Raw genomic sequence first — 25,194 nt, forward strand, 5'->3', positions numbered from 1 at the left:
TGCTATGAAGACAGAATATATTGGTTATTGATGGAAAATAACAAATCAAAAGCTGGTAATTAGATGGGAGTTAAGAGGAGCTGGGAGTCTGAAATGTATTTGCAAATGGGGTCACAGAGCTGAGTGGATTTGTCATAAAAGCTGTTCTCTCCTCCACTGTATTTTGGTTGCCTTAGCTGTGACCACCCTGTGTTTGCTGAGAAGGGTTTATTTAATACCCAGTGCCCTTTAAAACTGTACCAAAGAACTTCAGGACTGAACCCACTGCAAACAGGTGAAATTGCCTTTATTATCTGACTGAAGCAGGCAGTCACAATTGTCATTTCATGACAATTTGGAGCTTATCCAGCAGGTCTTTAAGGTGGTAACTGCTTTAATATAATCTTTATTTTGGAAGTTTGCCTAGTATTAATGTGCAGAATACCCACTAATAGTTTTATTTTGACAGTACAATTTTGTCCTTTGGATTGCTGATTCACATTTAAAATATATTATATTAAGTTTCTGTGAAAGCTAAATACCAGCTACTACCAAGTACTTTTATACAGTGATACACTAAATGATAGAGAACTGTTTTAAGTTGAATATATGTTTTTTAAAGAAACCCAGCTATTTGAAATTGCTGTATCGCTGTCTTCCTTCTGGTTTCTCTTTACATCCATGTACAAATTTTGGCACATTTTTTAGTACAGTTTACAAATAGAAAAAAGTATGTCCAGATGGCTGCAGCAATAATCTGTGATGCAATGATCTTTTTTAATTATTCAACACATGTGACTCCAATCTCTGTGTTGCCTTTTTCCAATTTATATAGAATGCAAGAGCTAAGTTTGCATTACTTTCTTACTGCCTCTTTTTTACCTGCTTTGATTAACTTTGCCTTTGCTTGAAGCTACTTCTATACATCTTCAAGATTTGACAAAAATTTTTCATCCAACTCTAACCTTAATCTTCTTTATCCTCCTGTTAAGTGACACAACTTCTCTCTTCCCAGCTAGTTTTTCCTATGGTTATCTCAGTGTCTTGTCATCTGCTGCTCTGTTGCATTGATCTCCTCCCAGTCCTGAATTTGTGCTTTTAGTTCGATCAAGCCATGTTTCTACAATTTTTTTTTGTGTGTGTGTGTGGAGGGGGGGTTTAGTATTTTGAACAGATTTCAAAACACAAGCTTTTGTAATTTAAGAGTATTTTATATGTAGTGAAGCTTCAGCACACTGTTAATGCAAATTAAGTTACAGCTTTAGTTGTAGTTGTGACCCTGGTCCCACATAGGTTCCTAATTCTCATTGATGAAATTTCAAAATTCACTTTTTTATTACTAAAAAGCTTGCAGTTCGAGACCCAAACCTTAGCAGAAAATGGAAACATGGCTTGGTCAAAGGGGCATCCAGCCCAGCATCTGGTCTTAGTCAGGAGCAGACAGCACATGGCTCAGGGAAGAGGGTAAGACTACAGCAAGCAGCTAGTGGGATTTTTTCCAGAATATTGTTGCAGTTTCAGGCTCAAGAAGTTCCTCAATTTCACACTGCAAAATGGGAGTTTCTAGATATTTTATAGCTATCAATGGATTCATTTTCTGAAGGTCTTCCAGACCACATTTTAAAACTCTGTGATTTTTTAAAAATGAACAGAGCCCTGTTGTATGGACTCTGTTCTGACCTGCTATTATTCTCAGCACTTGAAACTGTATTTCTACTACAGAACAGCTTGTGTTCTATGTCACTAATGGTGTTGACAGTCTGTTGGGCCCTAAGAAAATGTGTTTGGTTTGCCAGTAATAGTACCAACTGGAAAAGGAGCAGGCAAAGTGTTCTGTAGAGAGAAAAGAGAAGATGAAATGCTATGTGTATGGATTCCTTATTTGCTACAGTTTTTCCTTCTCCATTTCCTTTTCCTGCCCTAGTTGACACTTCAGTCCTTTCCTGGATAATTTTTTTCCACTTTATGCCTTTCCCTTGTTAAACCTCTTCTGTTTTTTTCTTTCACTTTTCAGACTTTTATTTGCAAACACTCGTTACTATTTCATATTTCTGTTAAAGTTATTTTGTAAAAGAAAAACTTTGCTGGCTTTGTAGTTTGTCTGAGGTGGAGAATCCTTCCTTTTATTACTGCATTTCTGATGGCTAGTCTAAGGATCAGAGTTGGATGTCCCAAGCACTGCATGGGGAAATGCTCTCTCAATGACTGGAACAAGGCACTAGATATTAGTGAAAGGAAACTTTAAGTAGGAATCTGTGTCTTGGGAGGATATCAAAAAGGCTGAGGAGCTGATGGATAGTGAAGAAAAAAAAGGGATTTGAAAAAAAGTGCTGAGATTTTACTGGGACCTGGGCCTAGTCCGTGCTGATTTAGGACTGTATTCGTAAGTTGCCTGTGGTTCTCTTCTGCGTGGTCCAGCTGGGCTGGCCTGTGCTTGCTCAGGGATCTGAAGTCCACTGGCTCTACACTCCACTGATGAGACAGGGAAGCTCACAATGCGATAATTGAGTTCCGAGTTGTTATTACCAACTCCTGGCTTCACTCAGACCAGTGTTCTTGAAGCACTGCTTCCTTTGCTGAAATCACAAATATCAGCTCTATGAGAAGTGCTGGAGAATTAGCTTTGATGACAGATTCTTGTTTTATGAGTTGTCATCCTTATCTACAGATATTAGCTGTCTTTTGGCAGAATGTCGCTATGAATTCAAGGACTGATTTTTGACTGTGTTAGTGAATGACAGCTGATGGCTGTCTGCCTCTTACAGAACTTAAAATTCATGCCACTGCAGAAATGAATGACAGTATTAAAAAAAAGTTGAAGGAACTCAGTAATCAGTTTTTTAATTGAAGCTGACTCTCACTTTATGCAAATACAAATTGGAATATGTTGCTCTGCAGCATAGTAAACAGTCTTCATTGCTGGGTCCAGTGATGAGACTTGATGATGTACGACTGGATTATTTCACTGAAGATCTGTAGCCTCCAGTCTGATCTTCATGTTTAGTGAGGTTATCTTTGAGCTGTTGCTCTAATCTGATTTTGTATCTGACTGAGATGCAAATTGTCTTTCTAAAGGTAAGGGATATATTTTGAGGTAATTATACCATAAAGAGGTATAGGTTTGGGGTTTTTGTGTATTTGACAGGAAACAGGTTGAGCTATAGTAAAAACAACTGCTTGAGGATTTTTTTTTTTTAAAGAGCCCTCTTGATGCCTGCTTATGGCCTCCATCCCTTTTTCCTTCTGAGCTCCAGGATTTGTCACTACTGGTGAATTGAGAACATACACATTGCCTTAAAATTTAGCTGAATTTTTGGTAAGTGTAGTGACAGTCTTTTTCATGTATTCCTTTCTCTAACCGTCTTATTCTCAAATGTTTTGTGTGAGTTTGAGGGGTTTTGCTTTAATAAATCAAGAAAAATTACAGAAAGAGGCACTGAGCTACATTGTAGGGGTATTCATGATATCCTCTTTCCTGATTTATCTACATGCTTACTAGTGATACACAAATAGTATCACTAGTGTGGTCTTTTTTTGGTGAAGAGGAAACAACAGTTCTCCCTGCTTTCATGTCACTTGCAGCAGCAAGTGTTATCTTCTTTTAATAAATTGTAAAAAAAGGTACCACTAGGAATACAGTAGACAAACTACGTATTTTTCCTAAAATTGTCATGACCAAAAATGAGATAATTATTACTATTTTAAAGTATATGCAGTAGCAATATGGGACAGCATATTTGTTCTCATAATTCTGTTCTAATGATCCCATAGAATGTTCAGTTTGTTTCATTAGTTAAATACTTTTTTTTTCCAGGTTTGTGATAGTGCAGAAAGGTCATCTTGAGTAGATACTTTGTATGAGCATTTTTTTCCCCAAATCTTTACTGTTTTGCAAAGATGTGGAACGAAGTGCCCAGGGAAAGGGGAACGAGTCTCCTGCAACAAATTACATGAGCAGCATCTGCACGAGTAAACACTGGAGTGCACGTAAAGAAACCCCAGACCTGTTTGTCAATGCCTGTACCCAGAACCAGTCCTGATATTGGCATCTTTTAAACGTGCCAAACTCTGCTTATAAGTTTGTGTACTTAAAGTGACATAAGCTCACTTCATCCTTCACTAAAAGTATAGTTTCAAACTGTCACTTGTGGAATCAGCAAAGATAATTATTTGAAAGCATCTTTGCTTTGGAACAGCTGCAGCTAGTGTGGCGGTTTTTGCATACAGCGGTTTATTTTGATTGAACATAGGAAAATGTAGTTTATAATTCAGAGGTAAATTGTACTTCAATCACGGTGTACTTTAAGTGATCTAGAAATATTGACATCCTGATTATTTGACTTTAAATATATGACTTCTGTGCCTGGAGGGAATAGTCTCTAAATGAATCTGCTTTCACCTAGCAGCAGCAGGTACCTGCCTTGCATGCTTAGCTATGCAGCCTTTTTCTCTTTAGCAATAGGTGTCTTTTTTTGGTTCACCTGAAACAGAAAATCTTGAATTGCTGGTTTTTTTCTTCATCAAATACTGTTGTTGGAGAAACCAGAGGCTACATTTGTAAAATATAATACCTTTTTCTAATGGGACTCATTCATCTTTGTATTTCTTCTAGGCAAGCTGGATCAAAAATAAGGGTATGAGGGATAGAGTAAGTGCACATGACCCTTTACATACAGGAATAAAATAATATATTGAAATAAATTACATCTTATAGCACTGCTTATTCTGCTTTCATTTTCATTTTTCATCTTAAGATTGTTTTACAAACTTGTAAAATGCAATTTGTTGAAAGCCTGAATAAAGGTCTCTGCTAGAAAAGTTATGCAAATAACAGATTGATGTGCAGTCTCCCCAGATATTTAGGAATAGTTAAAAAGCTGGTCAATATCACTATTTGGATATATGTTTTGAAGAATTTTGACCTGACTATTATTGTCATTGTTGAGAGAGATTTACATATGGAAATTATACAGAAATCAAGGAAACCAGCTTAATCTTTTAATATTTAGGGTTCTCTTGGCTTTGTCTTGTCTTGTCATATTGCTTCAGGCTAGCTATCACTTCTTGGCACGAAAGCTGCAGTTTGAGTAAGGTGAAGGGGTGATTTCAGGAAAGATTGCTTTGTCTGCTTCAAGCCTTCTGACTTGTTGCAGTGTTTCAGGTCTGTGTGGCGTGCTGCCACAGGCTCACTCTCACAGCTGCAGTCTTGGGCAGTGATGGGACTTGGGCAGCGGTCCTTACTCAAGGATGTACAGAAGGGAGCAATCTAGCCCAAACAAGTTCTGTGGAAAAAGATTTGGAAAAAGATTAGCTGGTGCTAGTAATGTCAGGGACCAATGCTTACTATCCATTCTGCCTTCTGAGTGTGGGTTATAGAACACACTGCTGTTATTGTGCAGTGTCTTTTCATGAACAGTCCTTCGTTTTATGCATTCAGGATGTTTATTTTGCGCAAATAGAAAGTTTCAACTTCATTAAACAGCACACTACAATTCAGTAAGATCAAACATATTAGAAGTCAAAATTGCTGATTTTCTTTTCCTGAATTTCTCCATTAATTAGCAGAGTGACATTTCTGCCTTTGTGGAGCTGTCTTAAATCTTTGGTCTTCCCCCATGAAAGGCTGTGATGTCTCTTATCTGCTTGTTATCAGCATGCGAGCCTGTGTGACTCACTAAAGCTGCTAGTGGTGAAAGCTTTTTGGGTTGTGTGGTTAGGTTGTTACTGCTTGGCACGTTTTTAGTGATGAAACTAAAGGAACTGGGTTGGATCTAAAATTATATTGATCTCGTACATATTCTATTACTTATATAAGGGTCTGGTTACTGAATGTTTCGAAAAATCAGGGAGTCGAACTTCAACTTTTTTTCTGATTCTGAATGAAAACCATTGCATTGTTGATTGGTATCTAAATTTTACTAGAAAGGGGTCTTCATCATTTGAGTCTGCAATTCACAGCCTTGTAATCAGTCTGGAAATGGATGGGGACTAAGCCAGTGTCAGAACTGGCTTAAAGCAAAAGTGTGTGTCAGAGCATTGAGGTGAATCTTGTCCTACCCCTTTCTCTACTGCTCCATACAAACTTTACAGATAGACAAAAAATACATGCTCTAGGCTGTTCTCTCCAAGTAGTCATTCATGTGAGGAATCCTTTTCTACTTGTACTTGCAGGAAGTCAAAGCACTCCTTTATCTCTGAGGAAAGCAGTGAATACAAGTGCACAGGGAAGACAGATTTAAATATGTTTGCTCTGTCTAAGAGGATAAAATAAAAAAATGTTGGTGAATATTCGTTTCCCCACACGTTACAAAATAAAAGAAAGGGGATCATGAATATCAGGGTTTTTTCAATCCTGCTGGGTGATAGATCAATTTTCCTAAATTGATATATCTGATGATGGGTTTGTGAAGTAATTAGAGGAGTGGCTGACAGCATATTTTGAGTAGTCAAATGCCACACAGAAAGAAGGCAATGTTGTTTTGATTTAAACTTCAGGAATTGTCTATTTTTTCTGTGGTTTGCTCTTGTTCTTAAATAAATTTCTTTGAATTCTCCAGGTGCTTTTCCCACATGAGTGCAAGAAGAGTAGACAGTTAAAAGAAGTGACTGCTGTCGCAGCATGACCACCATGGAAGGAAGCTGTTTCCTCACACTGCTCTTGGCAGGACTTGGGGTGTTAGGAATACTAGAGTCAACAACAACAACAGAAGATACCCACTGCCACAGAGCTGAGCATCCAATTATTGCATACAAAGGTAAGATGTAAATACCAAAAATCTTTTCCAGAAGTAGGCTAAGTATTGTGTAATCACTCCATGGAAACTTCTGCTTTTAATGTAGAATGGTATGGGAAAGAAGGTGTATTTGGTGCTGTTACATAAAAATCTGGGTTGTATTCTGTGCAAGTTAAATACAACTAGGCTTTCAAATTTTGTTCAGCATTTGTTGCTGAATGTATCGCTTAAAGATGGGTGACTCATTTTCCTTTGTGATTAAAACCAGCCTGTACTGTTGCAAGGAGTTATTCCTTTCCAAGTGCACAATTCTATGTGTGTGTACTTAATCTCATGGAGTTGCTCTTGTCCCCTTCCTTCACCCCAGCTAGGCCTCTCTGGATGGCAGCCCTGCCCTCAAGCTTATCAGCTGGTTCTCTGAATTTGCTATTATCTGCAAACTTTACAGACTTTGTTCTGTTGCCTCCCCTTCTTGATTAAGGCGTTAAACAGGATAGGTCCCAGGATGAATCCTTGTGTTACTCCACTTGTTGCTGGCTCAGGTGGAGTAAGAGCTATTAAGCATTTACTCTCCAAATGGTAGTTCTTGAACCCCTTCTGCTAAACAACAGATGCCTTTGATACCGTAGTGGTGGTATTGAGTCCCTCAGCAGCATCCATTTCTGCTGCCACTAGGTCATCTGCCCAAGTCAGCAGCAGGATGATATTTTCCCTGCTCAACCTTTCATCCCTGTTCAACCTTCCATTACTATTAGAGCAGTAGAAGCTGTTCCTGTTGCTCTTGACATTCCATGCAAATTGAAACTCTCACTGAACTTTGTTTAACCTGACATAATCCCTGCATGCCCATATGGTCTTTCTAAATTCCTCGTTGTCCCTGCTAATGCCTGATACAACCCTTTTTGCATTGGAGCTGTGCCACGAGTTCCTTCCTTCACCAGGACTGTGTCTTCATACATGTGGTTGTCATCTTGAGTATTGGGGTGGAACGTTGAGGAACAGTTGGAACAAAGCAAAGGATACTTGGAGGATGTTTCCTGTAAAATCCTGAGGCAGTTAATAACTTATTTGACTTTTTTTTTGTTTATTTGAATTGAGATTTTTCCATTAGAGTCACAACTTAGAATGAGTTCCAAATAGTTTCTAGTTATGAGGATGCAGGGATTAAATGTATTGTATTACACACTGCATTCCTCCTGTTTCTCTAAGATAGCACATATGTAAGTTTTTTGTTCCAATGAATAAGAATTTATTGAATTTTAATTGAAAAAATATTTGTTTCTGTTCTTTTTATAAACTTAGAGAAAATTATGTGTTTTTTACAGAAAGTATTTTATTCTGGCACTTTAGTAGTTTAATAGTAGTAATGGTACCAGCTGTCCTGTTCTTCAATACACTGGAGAAAGAACTCTGTACCACAGAACAGCAAACCACCAGTGTATTGCGAAGAAGGGACCTTTTTCACTCACTTATTGATGGGCTAAATAGTATGAGTTATTCTGATGCAATACCTGGTTTCCTTAGCATTCATATTGTGCACATAATTTAGTTTAAAATGCTATTTTTTATCAGAACACGCATACACAATATTCTAAATTAAAGTGATTAAAGTAGCACGGTTAAAATTCTGGCACTTAGCTTCTTAATTTCACAAACTAAGAGATCACTGCATGTACTTTTAGATTTGGTATATGCAACGATAAAAGAAAATAATTGAGACTCATTAGCAGTGCTATGTTCTAGGACTTGATTAAAAATGTGTCAGTTTATGAATCTAATTTAGCCAATATTTAGGAAGGTTTCTTGAATTTAGACCAATCCTGCTTTCTAGACCTCTTGTGTTCTCTGTCATATTTAATTTCTAGTGATGTCTTTTCAGTTCTAAGTCACTATGCTAAGGCTTTTTGGGGATCGGGGCCGTATTGTTCCAGTTGCACCTTCTGGTATAGCCAAATACAGTGTCACAATTAGAGTTTACAAAAAAAAAAAATCCGATTTGTTTTTACTGTAAATATATGTGGGAAATATAATTATATAAAAATATTTATGGTCATGTCTTTATTATGAGATCTATTAAGATTTTAATGCAAGATACCCTTTATGGTAAAAATACCACTAATTAGTACATATCCATGACTTATCGTTGCCTTTATGAACTGACATCTCTTGAAAAATATTCTGACAAGCTGTAGTTCATACTTTACACAATAATCTGTTGGGAGTCCTTAAACTTATTAGAAAGTACTTGTAGAAACATGTTTTTTTATGCAATATACAGCCTGTGATAGCTGGGTAACCTAGTTGGTGTGGGCACACAGCATTTGACTTGTAGTTGCAGGACTGCCAATTAATGGAAAAAAGAAGTTTTGAGACCCCAAGAAAAAGTGCCTGGGAGGTTTGTCTTTGAATCTGTATGTTAGAAATGGATTAATTGGGGTATCAGAATAAAAGAAGAGAGACGTGTGTGAGAAGTCACTCTCTGAATGAGTCTTGCAGTAGGAGCTGGCAGGTTTCAGCCTTACTGATATCCATATTCTTCCTGTGACCTTTGATGACTTCATGAATGCCTATAGTAAAATGCTCTCTGTATCTGTTGATGTTGTTAATGCTGCTAGGCCAACGTGGAGTTGAGAAATCAGTCTGTAACAGTTAAAATCCCTGAGTGCTGCATTAATGCCCTAGTCTGTAAAGTCATCTTGTAGCAGTATTAGATCCACCAGAACTAAATGCTGTGTGGGATGCTGAACATCAACCAAGGCTGAGTGCTATTGAGTGGTAGGTACTTTAAAGCTTGTAAACTCAGTACCAACTTTACAGAGATATCAACACTTTTATTTTATTTATAACTGATCGAACCACTTTTTTTTTTTTTTTTTTTTTTTTTTTTTAGTTTCTGGTATGCCAAAGTAGCAATGAACTTATTTGATTTGTCTTCCTTTGAGAGGTATGGTAGATGAAGTATAAACTATTAAATAAAACTAATGGAGTGAGAGTCTGGTGCAGCGTATGGATGAACAGCTGCAAAAAAAAACTAATAAAAAGACAAAATAGTCCCCAAGAGTTGTCACAGTGAAATATGGAAGGGGAGTATATCTCCCGAAAGAGCTTGCTTTCTTTTCCACTGCCCATCAAAAATCGCTCACTTAGGTGATGATTCTGTCAAGATACCTTGTGTAGAGATGCATATACTATTTCTAGCACTGATTTTTCCAGCTAAATAGCTTTAGTTGAAGACTGTGATATATCTTCTGATAGCACATGGCAAAAATTTCACCCACCAGCTAAGTACTTTTGCTCAAGTACTTTCTTTGCTGGTGGAAGAGGAATAAAGAAGATGCAATAGCAGGAGGTTCACACACTTTGGAAGATTTTTTAAATGATCTCAAAGATTTAATTTTATGTCTCTCATACACAGTACTAATAACCATGTTGTAATTTATTTATTTGCATAATTAATATTAGGGCTGTATAATGCACCTTTTTGCTCTCCCAGAATCTATAAATAAGGAAGTCTGCTATAAGATCAGAAAATATTGGAAGCTCTAAAATTTCTTGTCATAGAGCTGCCTTCAATTAAAATAAGGCACTTTGTTTCTTCCTTGAAAGCTGAAAATTTCCTTTTCTCATTATTTGAAGTTGTTAGGAATTATCACAGAAAACAGATTAATATAAAATAGACCTCTAAGTATTGGAAAGATTGACAGGATCAGCCCAGGAGTGTGGAGTTCAGTGTTTCATGTGGTGAAACTGACTGATGGTGCATGGTCCCTCTTTGAAGTTCCTTTCTTTCTCTCTCTCTCTAAGGAGGAGTTTGCATCTAGAAGTGCAAAAATGTGCTATTCTGTTGAAATGCAGTCTTAAAAAAAATCTGTCTGCATATGCTAAGAATTCATCAGCTATACTAATTCCAGTAGTTGGAGTCAAGGGCATATAAATCAAGTGTAATTTAGAACTGGGTAAAAGGAAAAAAAGTGCAGATTACAGAATGGATGCACAGAGACTCAGTGTGAGATCCTTGATCTTTACACAGGTTTCCAAATGTTTACAATGTAAAAAGAAAAAGGAAATTATGCTTGAAGTAGCTTTTAAGAGTAAAAACAGAAAAAGGGCTTAAATAAGCTGCTCATTAAAATTAGTCTTACAAATTTTATTTGTATAAATTTTTATATTATTTGGATATACTTTCATTTGCATGCAGGTATGAAATATTAGCTCTATAAGTGCATTAGGGTTTACTGATGGTCAGCTACTTGGAAAAAACATTATAGTAAAGGGATTGTAGTGTAGTGTTTAACCTGTACCATTAGAAAACACTGTAAAAACCACATTTGCTCTCTGAGAAACAATGTCGCTTTATAATGGTTGAACTATTCTTAAGCAAAAAACTCAAAGCAAAACAGTTGAGTGGTGTAATGTTTTTCTAAATATTTCCAGCATTTCCTAGTCCACCAGCTCTACAGAACCTTTGTGGTAGCTCTCTGTGGATCTGACCTTTTATTAAATTATATATTAAAAGAAAAAGCAAACCGAAAATGAAAACAATCAACAAAAAGGATAAAAGTAGTTACAGTTTCCCCAGACACATCCATTTTCTGAACTTTGAAACACCAGACCTTTCAAAACTCAGCTGAAGGCTTGTTCTGTAGACAAACCCTATCCATGAGGTAAAACTGACCACAACTGCTTAGCAGCATGTGAGTGAACTGGAAAAAAAATTACCCAAATCCAGTTTCAGGTGTGAAATTTTAAGTATTGACGATCTTGCAATTCACCTGCATAAAGTTGAATTTCTTTAGCTTTTTTAATAAGAAATAAAGTGCAGTTGTGAACTTGACTTAATTGATACTGGGAGAACAGCAGGGATCATTTGCTCTGGGCAGGTCTCATTCTTCCAGGCTCCCATAAAATAATCAGAATTTAAAGTTGCGCTGTCTCAACAAAAAAACATCAATTTACATAATTTTAGAAGCTATATTTAGTGATAATTTAAATACATACTGTGCTGTAACAAAGTTATCTGTTGAATAAACATGATCAAAAATAGCATGTCTCAATCCATAAACAAAATGAACTTAAACCCTTCATTTCAACTTGAGGTTAACCAGAAAAGAAAAATAGCATAGTTATTTTTGATTCCTTGGTTAGAGAATTCTAAGAAATATATTTTCTTAACCTTATTGTCTGACCACCACAGAATTCCCTCACTTGATGTTTGTCTAAGTAATACAGACTCAGTACATTGCTCTGCTCATTTTATTCTGTGGTTTGTGTATGGAGTGTATGCACTTAACGTGCCAAGAGGAAATAATATGTGGGCTGAATGAAGGAGGATAAATAGCATATGAACTTGTTTTTGTTTGTACTCTTCTCTTTCTCCTAATCTTGTTGCAAGTTTTCTTTTAAACTAATAGTAGTCTACTAAGCTTTTTAGTTTTTACTGCTTTTTTCCTTTTCTTTCCAATTTTTCATAAATAAATAAATTTCAAAGATGATCTGCCAGCATCTGCAGTGGGATTAAGGTGTTTTGCTTTCCGTTCCCTATCATCTTTTAGGTTTTTCTTTAAACGAAGATGATTCATCAGGGAAGAAATGTTGATTGCTAGATGTTGTAACTTTGCTTTTTCTAGATGATAGGATTTACAAGGTTGTGCTACCTTGCCAAGAGCCAACCCCTCTTAAGGAGGAAAATAATTCCTTTACCAGTCCTATATTTTTTGTATTGAATCAGACTTGCTTTTTGTACAGGAGATTAAGCTTTTGATGGGGAAGAGCAACCTTCAGCTCTTTATTGTTAATTAAAAAAATATCTTTGGACATGGAAGGTCACTCTCCTCCTATATTTCCCTGAATCACCCAAAGTCATTGGTGCCCATTCCCATAGAAATGAGGGAATGGCAGGGGCTGAATTCTTTAGGCAAAGGACTTGCATACCAGCTACTTCTTTTCCCCCTGATGAAAGTGATCATGTTTTAAAGCAAGGATCAATTCACAATTATTTTGGCATCCCAATCAAGTGCTGGACCTACATGGAATGCTAATAATTTTCATAAATTTTGATAATACAAAATTAGCAGTGGCTACAATGGCTAGAGAGCTGTGCAGACATGTCCTTTGAGCCTTTCCATGGCTGATTTGTTCCTTATTGCCCTAATGTGGCTCTTTAGAGCATGTGCAGTTCTCTGGTTGTTAAGAAAGCAGCAAAATTAGGGAGATGCTCCCGCTGCATCTTTCTACCGTCTGTACAAAGTGGGCAGATGGACTTAAAATCTGGATTTTTGTTCTTTTTATTTTTTCTTCTTCTTCAAAAGAGCTGTGTTTTTGCTAAAAAGTTGTAAACCGTGCAAACTGGGATATCTTAAAGAAACAGATCAGCAATCAAGAAATAGAGCTCATATACAGATAAAGTTCTGTCTTTTTTTGTGTGTGCATGTTCTTAAAGCAAGAGAGAGCACAATATTGCTGTGATTTTTTTTCCATTTCATTTTTTCCCCCACCAGATACAATTTCAATTATTTTCATAAGAAGACTGGAGAACAGGGGACTCAGATGTGACCTTATGCTCTACAGCTACTGACAGAAGGTTGTAGCAAGGTGTGGGTTGGTCTCTTCTCCCGCGTAACAAGTGATAAGACAATAAAAAGCTGCCTCAAGTTGTGCCAAGGAAGGCTTATATTTGATATTAGGAAAAACTTTTTCATTGAAAGCATTGCTGAGCACTGAGCCAGGCTGCCCAGGGAGGTGGTGGAGCCACCATATCTGGATGTATTCAAGACCCATGGAGACATGGTGCCTGGGGAGTTGCTTTAGTGGTAAGCTTGGCAGAGTTGGGTTAACAGCTGGTCTTGATGACCTTAGTGATATTTTCCAACCCAAACCATTCTATAATTCTAAGTAACTTAGACTGCTAGCTCAGAAAAGATGTCAACAATTGCAGTTACTGGGCATTTGATCCTGAGCAACTTTGTTTTCATATTTGGACTCAGTTACTGGAAAGGCTCATTCCAGCAGTCTTACCTTCTGGATCCTGTGCAGTGTTTATGGGGCCTGTATTGCTGTCACTTACTTGATGACATCTACTGCCCTTACTGCCTGTCACTGAACATCACCTTCTGCTGCCTATCACTTTGGCTGAGAGATTGGGGAAACCCTGGCCCATCCTTTGGCCTTGCTTTGAGCTCTAAAGTTTCAAGAATCTTAAAAGATGGGGAGCAAAAACATTACTTATTTTTTTGGTTTTCTTCCTAATTTCTTGAATAACCTTACCAAGATGCATTCTGTTTATTAGATAGATTGGGTGGAAATAAAGAACCACAGTCAGCGCTTCTTCAAAGTGGTTTGGTTAATTTTTTTTTTCTTTCCCCCCACTTGCTTTCTTCCCTTTCTTCTGTGGAAGTGCTTGTCTGCTGTTGACAAGACTTTAGAACACTGGGTAGCAGCTGGTTTTGTGTGGCTTGAAATGGCAGATACTTACTTGATACATGACAATTTGTCTTTTTCAGGTTGGACTGAACTTTAAATTTTCGGAGGCTTGTCTTTCCATTTCCAGTGCTCACTTCAGATTTTGTTGTGATGGGTTTTTGGCTCTTTTCTACCATATCTGAGAATTAGGACCTGACCATTTTACAACCAGCTCTACAGTAAATCTACTAAAGTAGTTGTTAATAGTGACAAAGCCCTGGAGTTTAACAGTGCCTTTTAGAACAAAAGTAAATTCTACAAAGAGAAGTGTTGATTGTAGTGTTGTGGTTCTTTATTTTTTTTCCCTTGCTTTTTGCTTTCTTTTTCTTGGCTTTGGGGCATCTTTTTGTTTTTGTGGTAGGTGAGTGGAGGAGGTAGGGAATATATTCCTCTTTGAAGTCCTTGCTTCAAACTCTTACAAAGATTAGTGTCAGGCTTTGCTCTCTTTACCCTTTGTTTTATGATATGTCTTATTTTGTTGGGTTTTGTATTTCTTTATGAAGTATCATCAGACCTGTATTTTGTGAGCTACAGTTTTGGATTGAATCAATAGGATCAAGAAATTTTATTTTTTTGAGGCAATGTAAATAAAAAAAGTTTATTATGTTCATATGCCAGCATAAGTAAGAATGCCTCATTGCAGGACGATCAGTTCTAGCAAAAGAGGTCTTGCTAATTGAAGCATAGATATTTCCAACAAAATAACAGTGCATAACTGTCTATGGGCAGTCTGCTTTCTGTATCTGCTCCCTACAATACATGTATTAAAATTGAGCAGATTTCTTTACAAGACTCTGTCTTGAGACTAAATAATGATTTCCCATAAATATACAACATGATTTCCTTCAAAATGAATTCTTTGCCTGTCTGCCAAAGCCAGCATGTAAGTGTTAAAATGTGAAAGATTAAACCCCTCTGAAGAGAGTGCGTGACTGAGGATGTCAAATGTTTCCCCTGGTCAGTCCATCCTTCTGTCACATTCGGGAGATTGGCAGCAGCAGCCCAGGAACTAGAGATGGTAACTGTAAGAAGTAGCTGCTCTCCCTGGGAAGAGCATTAGGGCTCTGTGCTGGATAAGGTGTGAAGTTAGTGTTTTTTGACTTTGCTGGTAGCGCTGAAACTGCTTTCATCTAGGTGGGAGTTCAGTCTTTTTTCCCTTACGCTTTCTTATATTTGTATGCAATATGTGTGTTTGAACAATGAAGCATAAACAATTCCAAACCCTTGTTCAGAAAAATAAGAAATAAGTAGGCATTGCAGCAGATGTTCCTGTCTCTTCCCTGAGGGCACAGACAGTCAGAAACCAAATTCCCTTTAATTATCCCAGTAATAGACATATGCACACACATAAGAATGCAGCAATATGTACTTCTAGCTTGGGGAGCTCTGGCAGGGCAGAGAAAACAGGAATGCAGGCTAGATTTTACACCTTGAAGGTTAGAGTGGGTTGTAAAAGCAGGTGAGGGAACTGGGGCAAGGCAACTGCTGTGACTGTGTCTGCCCTGCCTGAAAGCAGTAGAGGTGGCTGGGGCAGCCACTTTGTGCCTACTTACAGAATCAATGAAAGATGAGAAGAGTTGGATAGAAAGAAGGAAGTTTACCATAGGCTTAAGAAAGGAGTTTAAGTTTTCATGCATTTGAAGTCAAGAAACATATACTTGGTAGGAAATATGCTTCATTTTCTCTTTTCCCCATTAATAACAGATTACTTACAGCCCTGCCTCATTACCTCTAAAATTGTTCTGAAGCTGTAATAGCTGTTGATAAAATGAATACACACTAAACAGGTGGTGAACTTTCTGGAGAATATCAAGAGGTTTATGGTCTTGGGATTTGTTTTATTACAAATGATTTAAAGTGGAGAGGAGTGCAAGGAGCACAGCTTCTAGATAAGGACTAGATGTAGATATTTATTTCTTGGCTTCCACAGTTCTCTTTGTATGGAAAAGCAAGCTTCAGGACTGTATTAAGTTTTACTGGTTAGTAGAAGGAAGGCAGCTGGCTTGTTTATGGGATCTGTAGTTTTGAGGTTTCTTTTTCTATTTGCTGGTTCTTTTTTTTTCTTTCGTTTTTTTTCTTCCCCCTCCTTATAAGCAAAGAAGAGCTCTGAACTGCAGATGGAGATCTGACATGTTTTCATGTTTCCAAAGGAGAACCAAATGTAGTGTGGTAAAACTTAAAAGAGGAATCTTTTGGTTTGTGGTTGATGATTTAATCATTCTGGGCAACTTTGTAACTGCATCTTTTCCTTTATAGTGGACTGGATTACATTAAATAACCCTGCCCAGACAATTTTTCTTTTTCCTTGAAGGGAAGAACTAATGTTTTGTTTTCTTATATCTTCCTGGACAACTTTTTTGGAAACTGTAGAATGCCTACTATCTAATAACTAATTACCAGAACATCTATATTTTTTCAAGATTTTTCATTTTTTTTTTTAGATTTTTCATATTAAAACATATTCATCATTTCTATAAGAACTATTTTGAATTTTCAATTTTACTAAAAATAAGGGCTTGGCTAAAATATAAATGTATATCCTCTCATGTCCCTGTTACAATGTCCATCCAAATACTCTTAATTCTGTACACAGCCCTGCTGTGAATGAGTTCTATAGTGCAATACTGAGTAGTGTAACAGATCCATCTGTCCTAATCCTTTCACTTTACAGAAAAGCATTAAATGGTGTTGTTGGGTGATGCTGTCTTTTTGTTGTTGAACTAGCGCTCTTCTCCTCATATGTTGTGTTCAGCCTGCTTCTGCTGTACTCCATTTAGATTGTTAGAGCCTTCTGGTAGCACAGACCATTAGATCTATTTACATCCGTGACCCTCCTTAGGCCTGACACATGGATGTTTGTACCTTATCTATGAAAAAGTGGGCAGGCCAACTGCATTTTAGTAACAGGTGGACCAGGAATTTTGCTGGAGAGTTGTGCTGGGCTTGTCTTTTCAATTTCTGTTTTTGCTTCTAGGAAACATTTGTCTCTTTCTGTGAGGTTTAGATGTTAAACTTGCTTAGTCCTTGTTTATTTATTTGATTAAAGTTCTCAATGCAGTAATTTGTCCTTCTTGTGTATGAAAAGTTACAGAAAAAGCACCTTCCTGGTGCCTTCTAATTCATCCTGGTGGTGCATGTATGTGTGTGTGTGTGTGTCATACTTAATATTGTGTTATTTGGGCATTTTCTTTCTCCTTCTACTTAACGTCATCTCTGGAACCGAAATGAAGTGTTGATCCTACCTTTAAACTCTACTATTGTAGGATGCATTAGTAATTATTTTGTCTGCCCCTGCAATGCTCCCTAAAGGAGGACAGCAAGAGGAGCATGTAGAAAGGGTTAATGAATGCCCAGACAGTTGACCCACGGCTTTAATTATCTTGGGTGTGCCTGGCTTTACATCCCACAGCACCTTTGGATTTGCAGCCTAGGTGAGGGGCACTCCACAGAACCTCCCTGTGGGATTTTTTTCCAGACCTGTGGAATAAAGCTCTACAGCACAGGCAAGGCAGTCACTTTAGGGCTGCAGTTCTGCAGTAAGAATAAGCAGACTGCATACGCAGTCAGGGTCATAAGGCTGAGGAGGTATATGGTCATGGAAGCAGGTTTACCAACATAACACTGCATATAGAAAGCATATGTCTGGAATTAAAGGTAAAGCAGCCTGTAATGGCTAAGCCTTCTCTGCTTTGCACTTAGGTGCTGTCTTCCAAGTGCTGGGCTTCTACCATGAACCTTGTGGAAGAAGAGCAGTGTAGATGTTTGTGCTTAGATTTTGAAAGTATTATAATTTAGCATATTGTTTTTGCTGGAGTATTGTAACTCATAGAACAAATCTTCTGTAAGAGAAATTGAAAAAATATTTGCTGTGTTAATTGTTGTTAGATGAGGGTTTTTTTTGTTTTATTAATCCTTTGTCATATCTTTGATTTTCTTTCTCAAACGAAATGGCACTTTTAATGATTTCATGGTTAATGCATCAAACAGAAAAAAAACCCAAACCAAACAATTGGAAAAGTCTGCTCTGGCCTGTTCTGCAACGGAACTAAGCTAAGATTAGAGTAGGAATTTGGTTCAAAGTAAAAATAAAGCATGACTTTGCAAGTATATAAAGAACAACTTGCATTTGTATGGGTTTAAATACTTTGTACCAGAAATAGAACCACCACAGTTGTGGTGGAGCTTCATGGTACTGCAGCCTGAAGGGTGCACAAAGTAGTTTGTTCAGGTGCAGCATAGGTTTCTTTCCATTGCAGTGTTTGACAACCAGACAAACTGATGCTTAATCTGGAGGTTTGTTTGCAGCTGTGTTTTCAGAAGCTCACCTGAATAAAAAAAACACCTGTATGGGATATCTTATATTGTCTGTCACATGTTTGTAACTATAGCTGCTTTCTACCCAGTATTTACTTTTTTTTTTTTTTTTTTTTTTTTTTTTTTTTTTTTTTTAACTTATTGATCAAAATTTGAGTGATTGCACTCAAATGCTGAGCAACACATGCCTTGAATAAGTTCTAGAAAAATAAGTTATATTTTTGTCAAACTAGGCCTCAGCTCCTTTCTCTTAAGGAGGGGTGTGAACTGTGGTTGGTTTCATAAGTAATACAGATGTTCTTTCTCTGAACTTTCTTGAGGGAATTCTCTTTTTAGTTGGAGCCCGTGGAATGGTGTTGGCATGTGCTTTTCCTTTCTTCACTTGAGCTATGGCGCCTTTCTTCCTTTCATCTGCAGTGAGTCAATGACTTACCAGCAAGGGTGTGTTTAATACATTTCTGTGAGGAGAGAATACAGTGTGAAAGAGGTAGGAAAACTGGTGGTTGGAAGTGTAAGAAAAAAATATAGACAAGACAAAAGTGAAGCATAAAAGTTTCTGCAACAGGCTGCACCATGCCCGCCGTGCCATTTTTCTTGCCTATTTTCCTAACATGGAGCAATGCTTGTTAACCTGAAGTTGTTCTGAGTGAATTTATTATTCACAGATATATTTATAATATAATGTAGTTTTAAAATGAGAACAGTCACACTGAATTGATAGTGATGATGCACAGAAATTGCTGAAGAAAATCTTGTTTTTCTCAGTTCTGGTTTAAAGATAGTTAGAGACTGTGGAGTGCTGAAGTGTCACAGCAGAGCGTTTGCAAGTGCTCCTAGCTGTGTCCTTCGAGCACAAATGTTACAGATAAACCCCCAGACAGGATGTGCTGAATGAGTGAACAGGTGGATCTCCTCTTGCCAGCCCTGACACCTTGCTTAATAGATTCCCCTGGGGTTAATGGGACTGTCACCAGGGCATGGGGGGTGATGTAATGGAGTCAGCGTGGCACATCCCTGGGGAGACTTCTGACATGTCTCGCTGCCTTTGAAGAGGATAGTAGTGCAACTTGAGTATCACAGGAAGAGATCTAAGGCTAAAATTATTACATAGCTTCAGGAAGATGGAGTTATTGTATCATCTCTAGATTGAATATGTTTAATTATAAAGTAGCTCTAGTATGTAGAAATACATTTTAATTTTCTTCTGATAAGATTAGTGAGTTTGTTGTACTGATGCCACCCAGAGACTTCTGTTAATATTGCAAATCTTTCATAGTTTTCAACTATGGTGTTATTGTTGTTGTTGCTGTTATTGTCATGGTATTGTTGTTGTGGTATTGTTAGTATTGCTATTAGTCTTATTTTGCAGAGTTTCTTTAAGAAGGCGCTGCTGTGCATATGTTTAACTTTGTGCTCACTATTTTCAAAAAGGACACCATGGCACGAGGTGTCACATACATACACCATAAACACTACTGAAACTTTTAATATCTATGTTAATTTTTAAATGAAATTAGGAGGTCTTTATTGTCTCTTGACTTTGTTATTTGCCAAGTTGTATTATTATTAAAGATCACTTCTGAATTTGGTTCTAAACATAGCATTTTATTAATTGTAAGTAATTTCTCAATTTATTTTATTGTTTACTGTAGCTCTACTTTGAAGTACTGAATAATGAAACTCAGGTTAGAGGGAACTTTACAATTTCATTTGCAAAGAACTGCAGAGCTCAACCCTTGGCAAGTCCTTGGACAGTGTAAACCAAACAAGTCATGGGCTGTTGGGCAGATACTAAAATTAAAGTAAAACAGAGACAGGTTTCTGGTCTTTCATATTTTTAAAATATACACATGTTTTATGTGTATCTAATGTCCTTCTGCCCAGCTTTGATTGTAAACCTCCTTTGTCTTTAAAACTGTTTAAGAGAATTCCTTGACCTTTCCTAGGAGCTGAGTGGAATCCAGTGTGTTTGCTTTGCTGTAAATTTATGAACCACGACAAACTTTGTTTTATATTAAATCTAAGCTGTTAACTCTCCCTCCCAAAACCTGAACCCCCAGGAAAACCCATAACATCCGATTCCCAGCATGTGAAAGAGAGCTGTAGCTTTCTCAGAAAGATTTTTTTTCAACATCCATCTTTTAGTTCCATGAGAAAGTAGGTTTTTTGGGGAATATTTATGAGTTATATCAGTCTTAAGCTAGCAATGAATCTTTTTTTTGTTTGTTATTGCTAAGGGTAAGTATGTCTTGAATGTACCAAAAGGACACAGTGTGTATTGGCAATCACCTGCTGTCCTGTCTGTATGTACACCATGCTGGTTTTCCCTGGACATTCCATTTCCCTGGACAGCTTTGAGTCCTGGACCAGTGTCTACAGAATGGCAAACATGCCTACCTAGTTTTAAAGGAAAAACAAATCCAGGCTGAAGGTGTGTTTCAATAAGTGTTCTCAGTATCAGGAGTTAGAGGACAGAAATCAATAAAGGGCTTGGTGTTTTACTGTAATTCTCAGGAAATGAGGGCAGAGGAAAGGGAGGGGAATGCTGGGAAGGGGAGGGTTAGGATTGGGAAGGGTAGGGATGTTGCTGTTTGTCACCTGTGACCAGCAAGCAATACTGTTAGGTTACGTGTTGGCAAGGCAGCTTAATTGCCTTACACATTTATTTATGGTACTGCTGTAGTACACAAAATGTGCAGCTATGTTATTGTGTAAAGTTTGTCATGTTGCATCTGCATGAAAACCATTTATAAATTTTAATTATTGCTTTTTACTACTTTACTGTTATACTTTTAATTGGAAGAAAAATAATTTATAGACTTTAAGTAGCTAATTATGAGCTTTTTTGACACCAAGGAGATGATTCATAGCAAAACTAAAAAGTCTTGTTTCACCTATGGGTTTTTAGCTAGATTTCACTGCTTTGGTGAACAGAAATTTAATTATTCTGTTAATTAGTTACATAAGCCTTTACTTTTGCAGTGTACATGGGGTTGGATTGCCTTTTTTTTTAGGCACTGTTTTTTTGTTCATTTTCCCTTACAAAAGTGTCCTGAAGTTGTAGCTTTATCTCAGAAATGCTTATTTCTTTGTGACACATGCTGCCACTTGTGCCACATAAGAGATACAGTTCAGAGTGTTTTCTGAAAAGAAGAAGAGCTCTAGCAGCCATTTACTCCTCCTGACCTTATTCCCTCAAGCAAGAGCATTGCTGAATGCAACAAAGTTGAGATAAAATAATTTATGTTTTGGGGGGAATCGGATTTCAGAGAGATTTCTTGAGCATGTCCTCATTCTTGTGCCCCAGCCTGGGCTTGGCTTACCCTGCCTGGCCTCTGCTCCCTTGCTCCAAACCTGGAAGTGGTCTCAATCACCAGCTTGCTGTACCTTGAAGCTTTATTGTGTGTTGTGAGACAGCAGGACAAGTGGAGGAGAATTGCCTCTTTGAATCTCAGTCTTCCCTGTAGCCTTCTGGCACTGCCACACTTCTTTGACTTCTGTGTACTGAACTGTCCCTGCCCTCCCATGCTGTGGGGAGCCACTCCTCTCCTCTTCTTTCAGAAGACCAAAGGTCACACTTGGCCTACCAGTATAGAGCTGAGGTAATTCATTCTCAGCTGCTTACCTTGTCTCTCTTTCAGAGACTGATGTTTCCACAGTGGGTCTGGATTTATTTTTGTTTTGTTACTTTTTTTTTTCTTTTCCTTTTTTTTTTTTAATTTTTTAAATATTTTTTCCTTCTTTCTCCAGTAAGTGAGATTCTTCGTGATTTACCTCTGGATTTCCTCATCTTCATGTCCTACCTAATTTTTTAACTTCTTCAAACTTTGCAATTGATCGTTTCGTATGAAATGCATGACTGAGAAGTTAAGGCTGCAAAATCAAATACAGAAAATTTAAGAAACACTTCTTTTATGCGTGCCAGTGTAGCCATATATATGTATATAGATAAGTGAGTATGTATAAGGGTATACAGGCCTGTAATACATCTGAGTGTTTTCCTCCCTCAGAATCCTGCTGGGTTCTCTGCACAGCATCTGCAGTAATGGCTGATGGCAGCTGTAATCAGTTATCTAATATGTGGCCACATCCCCTTTCCACCCCAGTGTTTGAATCCCGATTTGAGCACCCATCCAATGCAGATGGAAATCAACAGTGAATTTAGCTACAAGTACTGCAGAACATGCACAAACTGGCATTGTGAGCCTGAAATTGCCCAGATGCATACAGGCTGACATTAAAAATGCAGAAGTTACTTTTCTGACACCCAAGTGATTCTACTTCACAGATCCATCTGTTTTTCCAAAGTATATGATGATGCAGCTTCTGCACACTGAATTTAATAGTTGTCTGCATTGGCTGAACACGTTTTGACACAGAATAACATTTTTCTCCAGGGCCCATTCCTTAGGAATGGATAGCCCACTTGTGCTAAAACTTGAAATTAGGAACAAATCATCCTGAAACAGGCACCAGACATGAATTATTTCAACTGAGACATTTGCAAAAGCAAAAATATATTCATGAGTGAAGAAGAGATCTTAGAATGAATGTTGTTAACCTGAGCTGCAGCTATTGATACCAGTGTCAAAAATTGCACTTCTGCAGCACCCTCAAAGGGGTTGGTTTTGACTTTGTGTTCTAAATGGTCATGACCAGGTGCTTGCCTTGGCCTTTCAAGTGTTTCACTCCTTTAATCTTCAAATAGACAGTTCCACAGCCCGTTGTGCCATACATACACAGCCCTCTTCACCTTTCACAAAAGTTCCAGACCATTGTTTTCTGACTACATTTACAAAAAAAAAAAGAAAAGCTTCCATCAGTGTCTTGAGAATTCCAGAATGCTAAAGGATGAGTTTTTTTGTACAGTTGGATTCTTTTTTTTTTTTTGAGAGACATTGCTACCATTTCTATTTTTACAGCAATTTTATATATTCTATCTATTTTAAAAAGGTAAAAAATTTCAAAATAAATTTTACTCTGTTCTCACAGTATTGTGTTTGTCTAGCCAAACTGTTGAGTGTCCAGTTAGTGATATAAATGAAATAAGAGCTACTAGTAATGAAAATATTTAAGAATTTGATTTGCAACTATTTATGTGTGCTGAAGTTTGAAAGTAGGAACAAGTTTATATTCTGAATACAAGTAATGCTCCTTGCTGATTTTCAGTAACTCATATGCTTATCTGCCCTGCTTAATGTGGCACTAAATTGGTCTGAGAAAGGAAGGTGAAAAAAAAAGTTCAATGAATGTCAAGCATTTTTCCTTTTTCATCCCTCATTTCTCAACCATTATATTGCGAAAATGATGAAAAGTCAAATTTTCTTGTTTTCCACATTGCTTTTCACTTAATCAGATACTTTTGTATACAAAATAAATAACTAAATAGCTAACTAAATAAAACCCTCTAGTGTGCGGCTGCTTTTGATGCGTGGATATTTAATCTAACTTTCCTTCAGTATGTGCCAGTGAATTGCAGTTCCACTGTGGTGTTTTCTGCCTTACCCAAGGAAGAAAAACAATTCAGAACAAAATATGGATACTTGACTCAAGTGTGTATCAGGTGGCTGCCCTATATATTTTACAGGCCTATATTATAAATTAAATGCCACGGTGGTGAAAGTCTCCTATGTTTCCTTAGAGGACCATAAGGAGAAAACTTGTAAACCCACAGAAGATATCTGCAGATTTAATGGTGGCTACCTGATATACTATACCTACAACATTTATAGTAAAAGTTGTATTTCTTGATTGTTTTTAGAAATTGCCCCTTGGCTACACGTGTTCAAAGCAGAGGATGCTGTGGACTTCTCGCAGTTAACATTTGACCCAGGGCAAAAAGAGCTTATTGCTGGAGCAAGGTGAGAAATCTACTTCACTTTCTGTGTTGCACCACACTGGATTTTGTTCTTTGTTGATAAGCAATATTTAGCCAAATTCCAATGTCAGTGTGCTCTTGTGTGATTCCCTGCCTTCTAGACCCACTAAACTGAATGTTATGTGTGTTTATTTCCCTTAACCCTGACTGGAGTTACAAGATGGACTGCCTGCCTGCTATCAAGGTTTATAATAGCTTACACTTTTCTAATTTTTAAGAGGACTCTCCTGGAGTACAGAGTCTTTATGTGCACATGGTAGAACAACAGGTGATGTATGGCAGTGTGACAAAATTTACCATTGCGTGAAGCTTAGGATGATCCCAAATTTGACAAGACAATGTGGCTCTTTGTGTTGGGATGTTTCTAATAATTATTCACTGTAATGCCGGGACCTATCTGTTTAAAGACTGCAGAATTAGTGGTAAAGTTGGAGGCAGTCACTGTTTGCACAGTTGGAGAGCACTCTGCAAGCTGTGATTGACAGTGACACTGTCTTAGATGTCAACACTGAAGCAGGGACAGTCCTTGAACACAATTTTTTTTTTCCTCTTAGCATATGAGGTGTAGTAAAACATCTGACAAAACATCAGCCCCCCAAAAATTAGCCATCTAAGCTTATTATTCACATCTGCCTTCTGAATATATTTTACTTTTGAATTAACAGAGTTCTAGTCACTTCACTTATCTGTTAGGTTTAGCATTGGAATGTATTTCTATTTCCCAGTTAGATTCTTAGCTGTAAATGAGGTTCAAAATGTAGTCATAAATTTCACTGCAAGAAACTTTTTCCATGGGCCAGTGGAAGTTGCTGATCTACAAGGGAAAACTTT

General features: G+C 37.4%; 1 protein-coding gene across 2 annotated transcripts in view; it reads left to right on the forward strand.

The window, feature by feature from the left end:
• SEMA5A (semaphorin 5A) overlaps positions 1-25,194 on the forward strand; it is a 311,419-nt gene that overhangs the window by 91,457 nt on the left and 194,768 nt on the right. For both annotated transcript variants that reach the window (XM_066326614.1, XM_066326605.1), the window contains 2 exons: positions 6,537-6,734; positions 24,247-24,346. In XM_066326614.1, coding sequence (XP_066182711.1) covers positions 6,599-6,734; positions 24,247-24,346 — 236 coding nt within the window. In that variant the 5' untranslated portion in view covers positions 6,537-6,598. The remainder of the gene's footprint in view (positions 1-6,536; positions 6,735-24,246; positions 24,347-25,194) is intronic.

Source organism: Sylvia atricapilla, chromosome 1 (assembly GCF_009819655.1).
Source record: "Sylvia atricapilla isolate bSylAtr1 chromosome 1, bSylAtr1.pri, whole genome shotgun sequence".
Classification (NCBI taxonomy): domain Eukaryota; kingdom Metazoa; phylum Chordata; class Aves; order Passeriformes; family Sylviidae; genus Sylvia; species Sylvia atricapilla.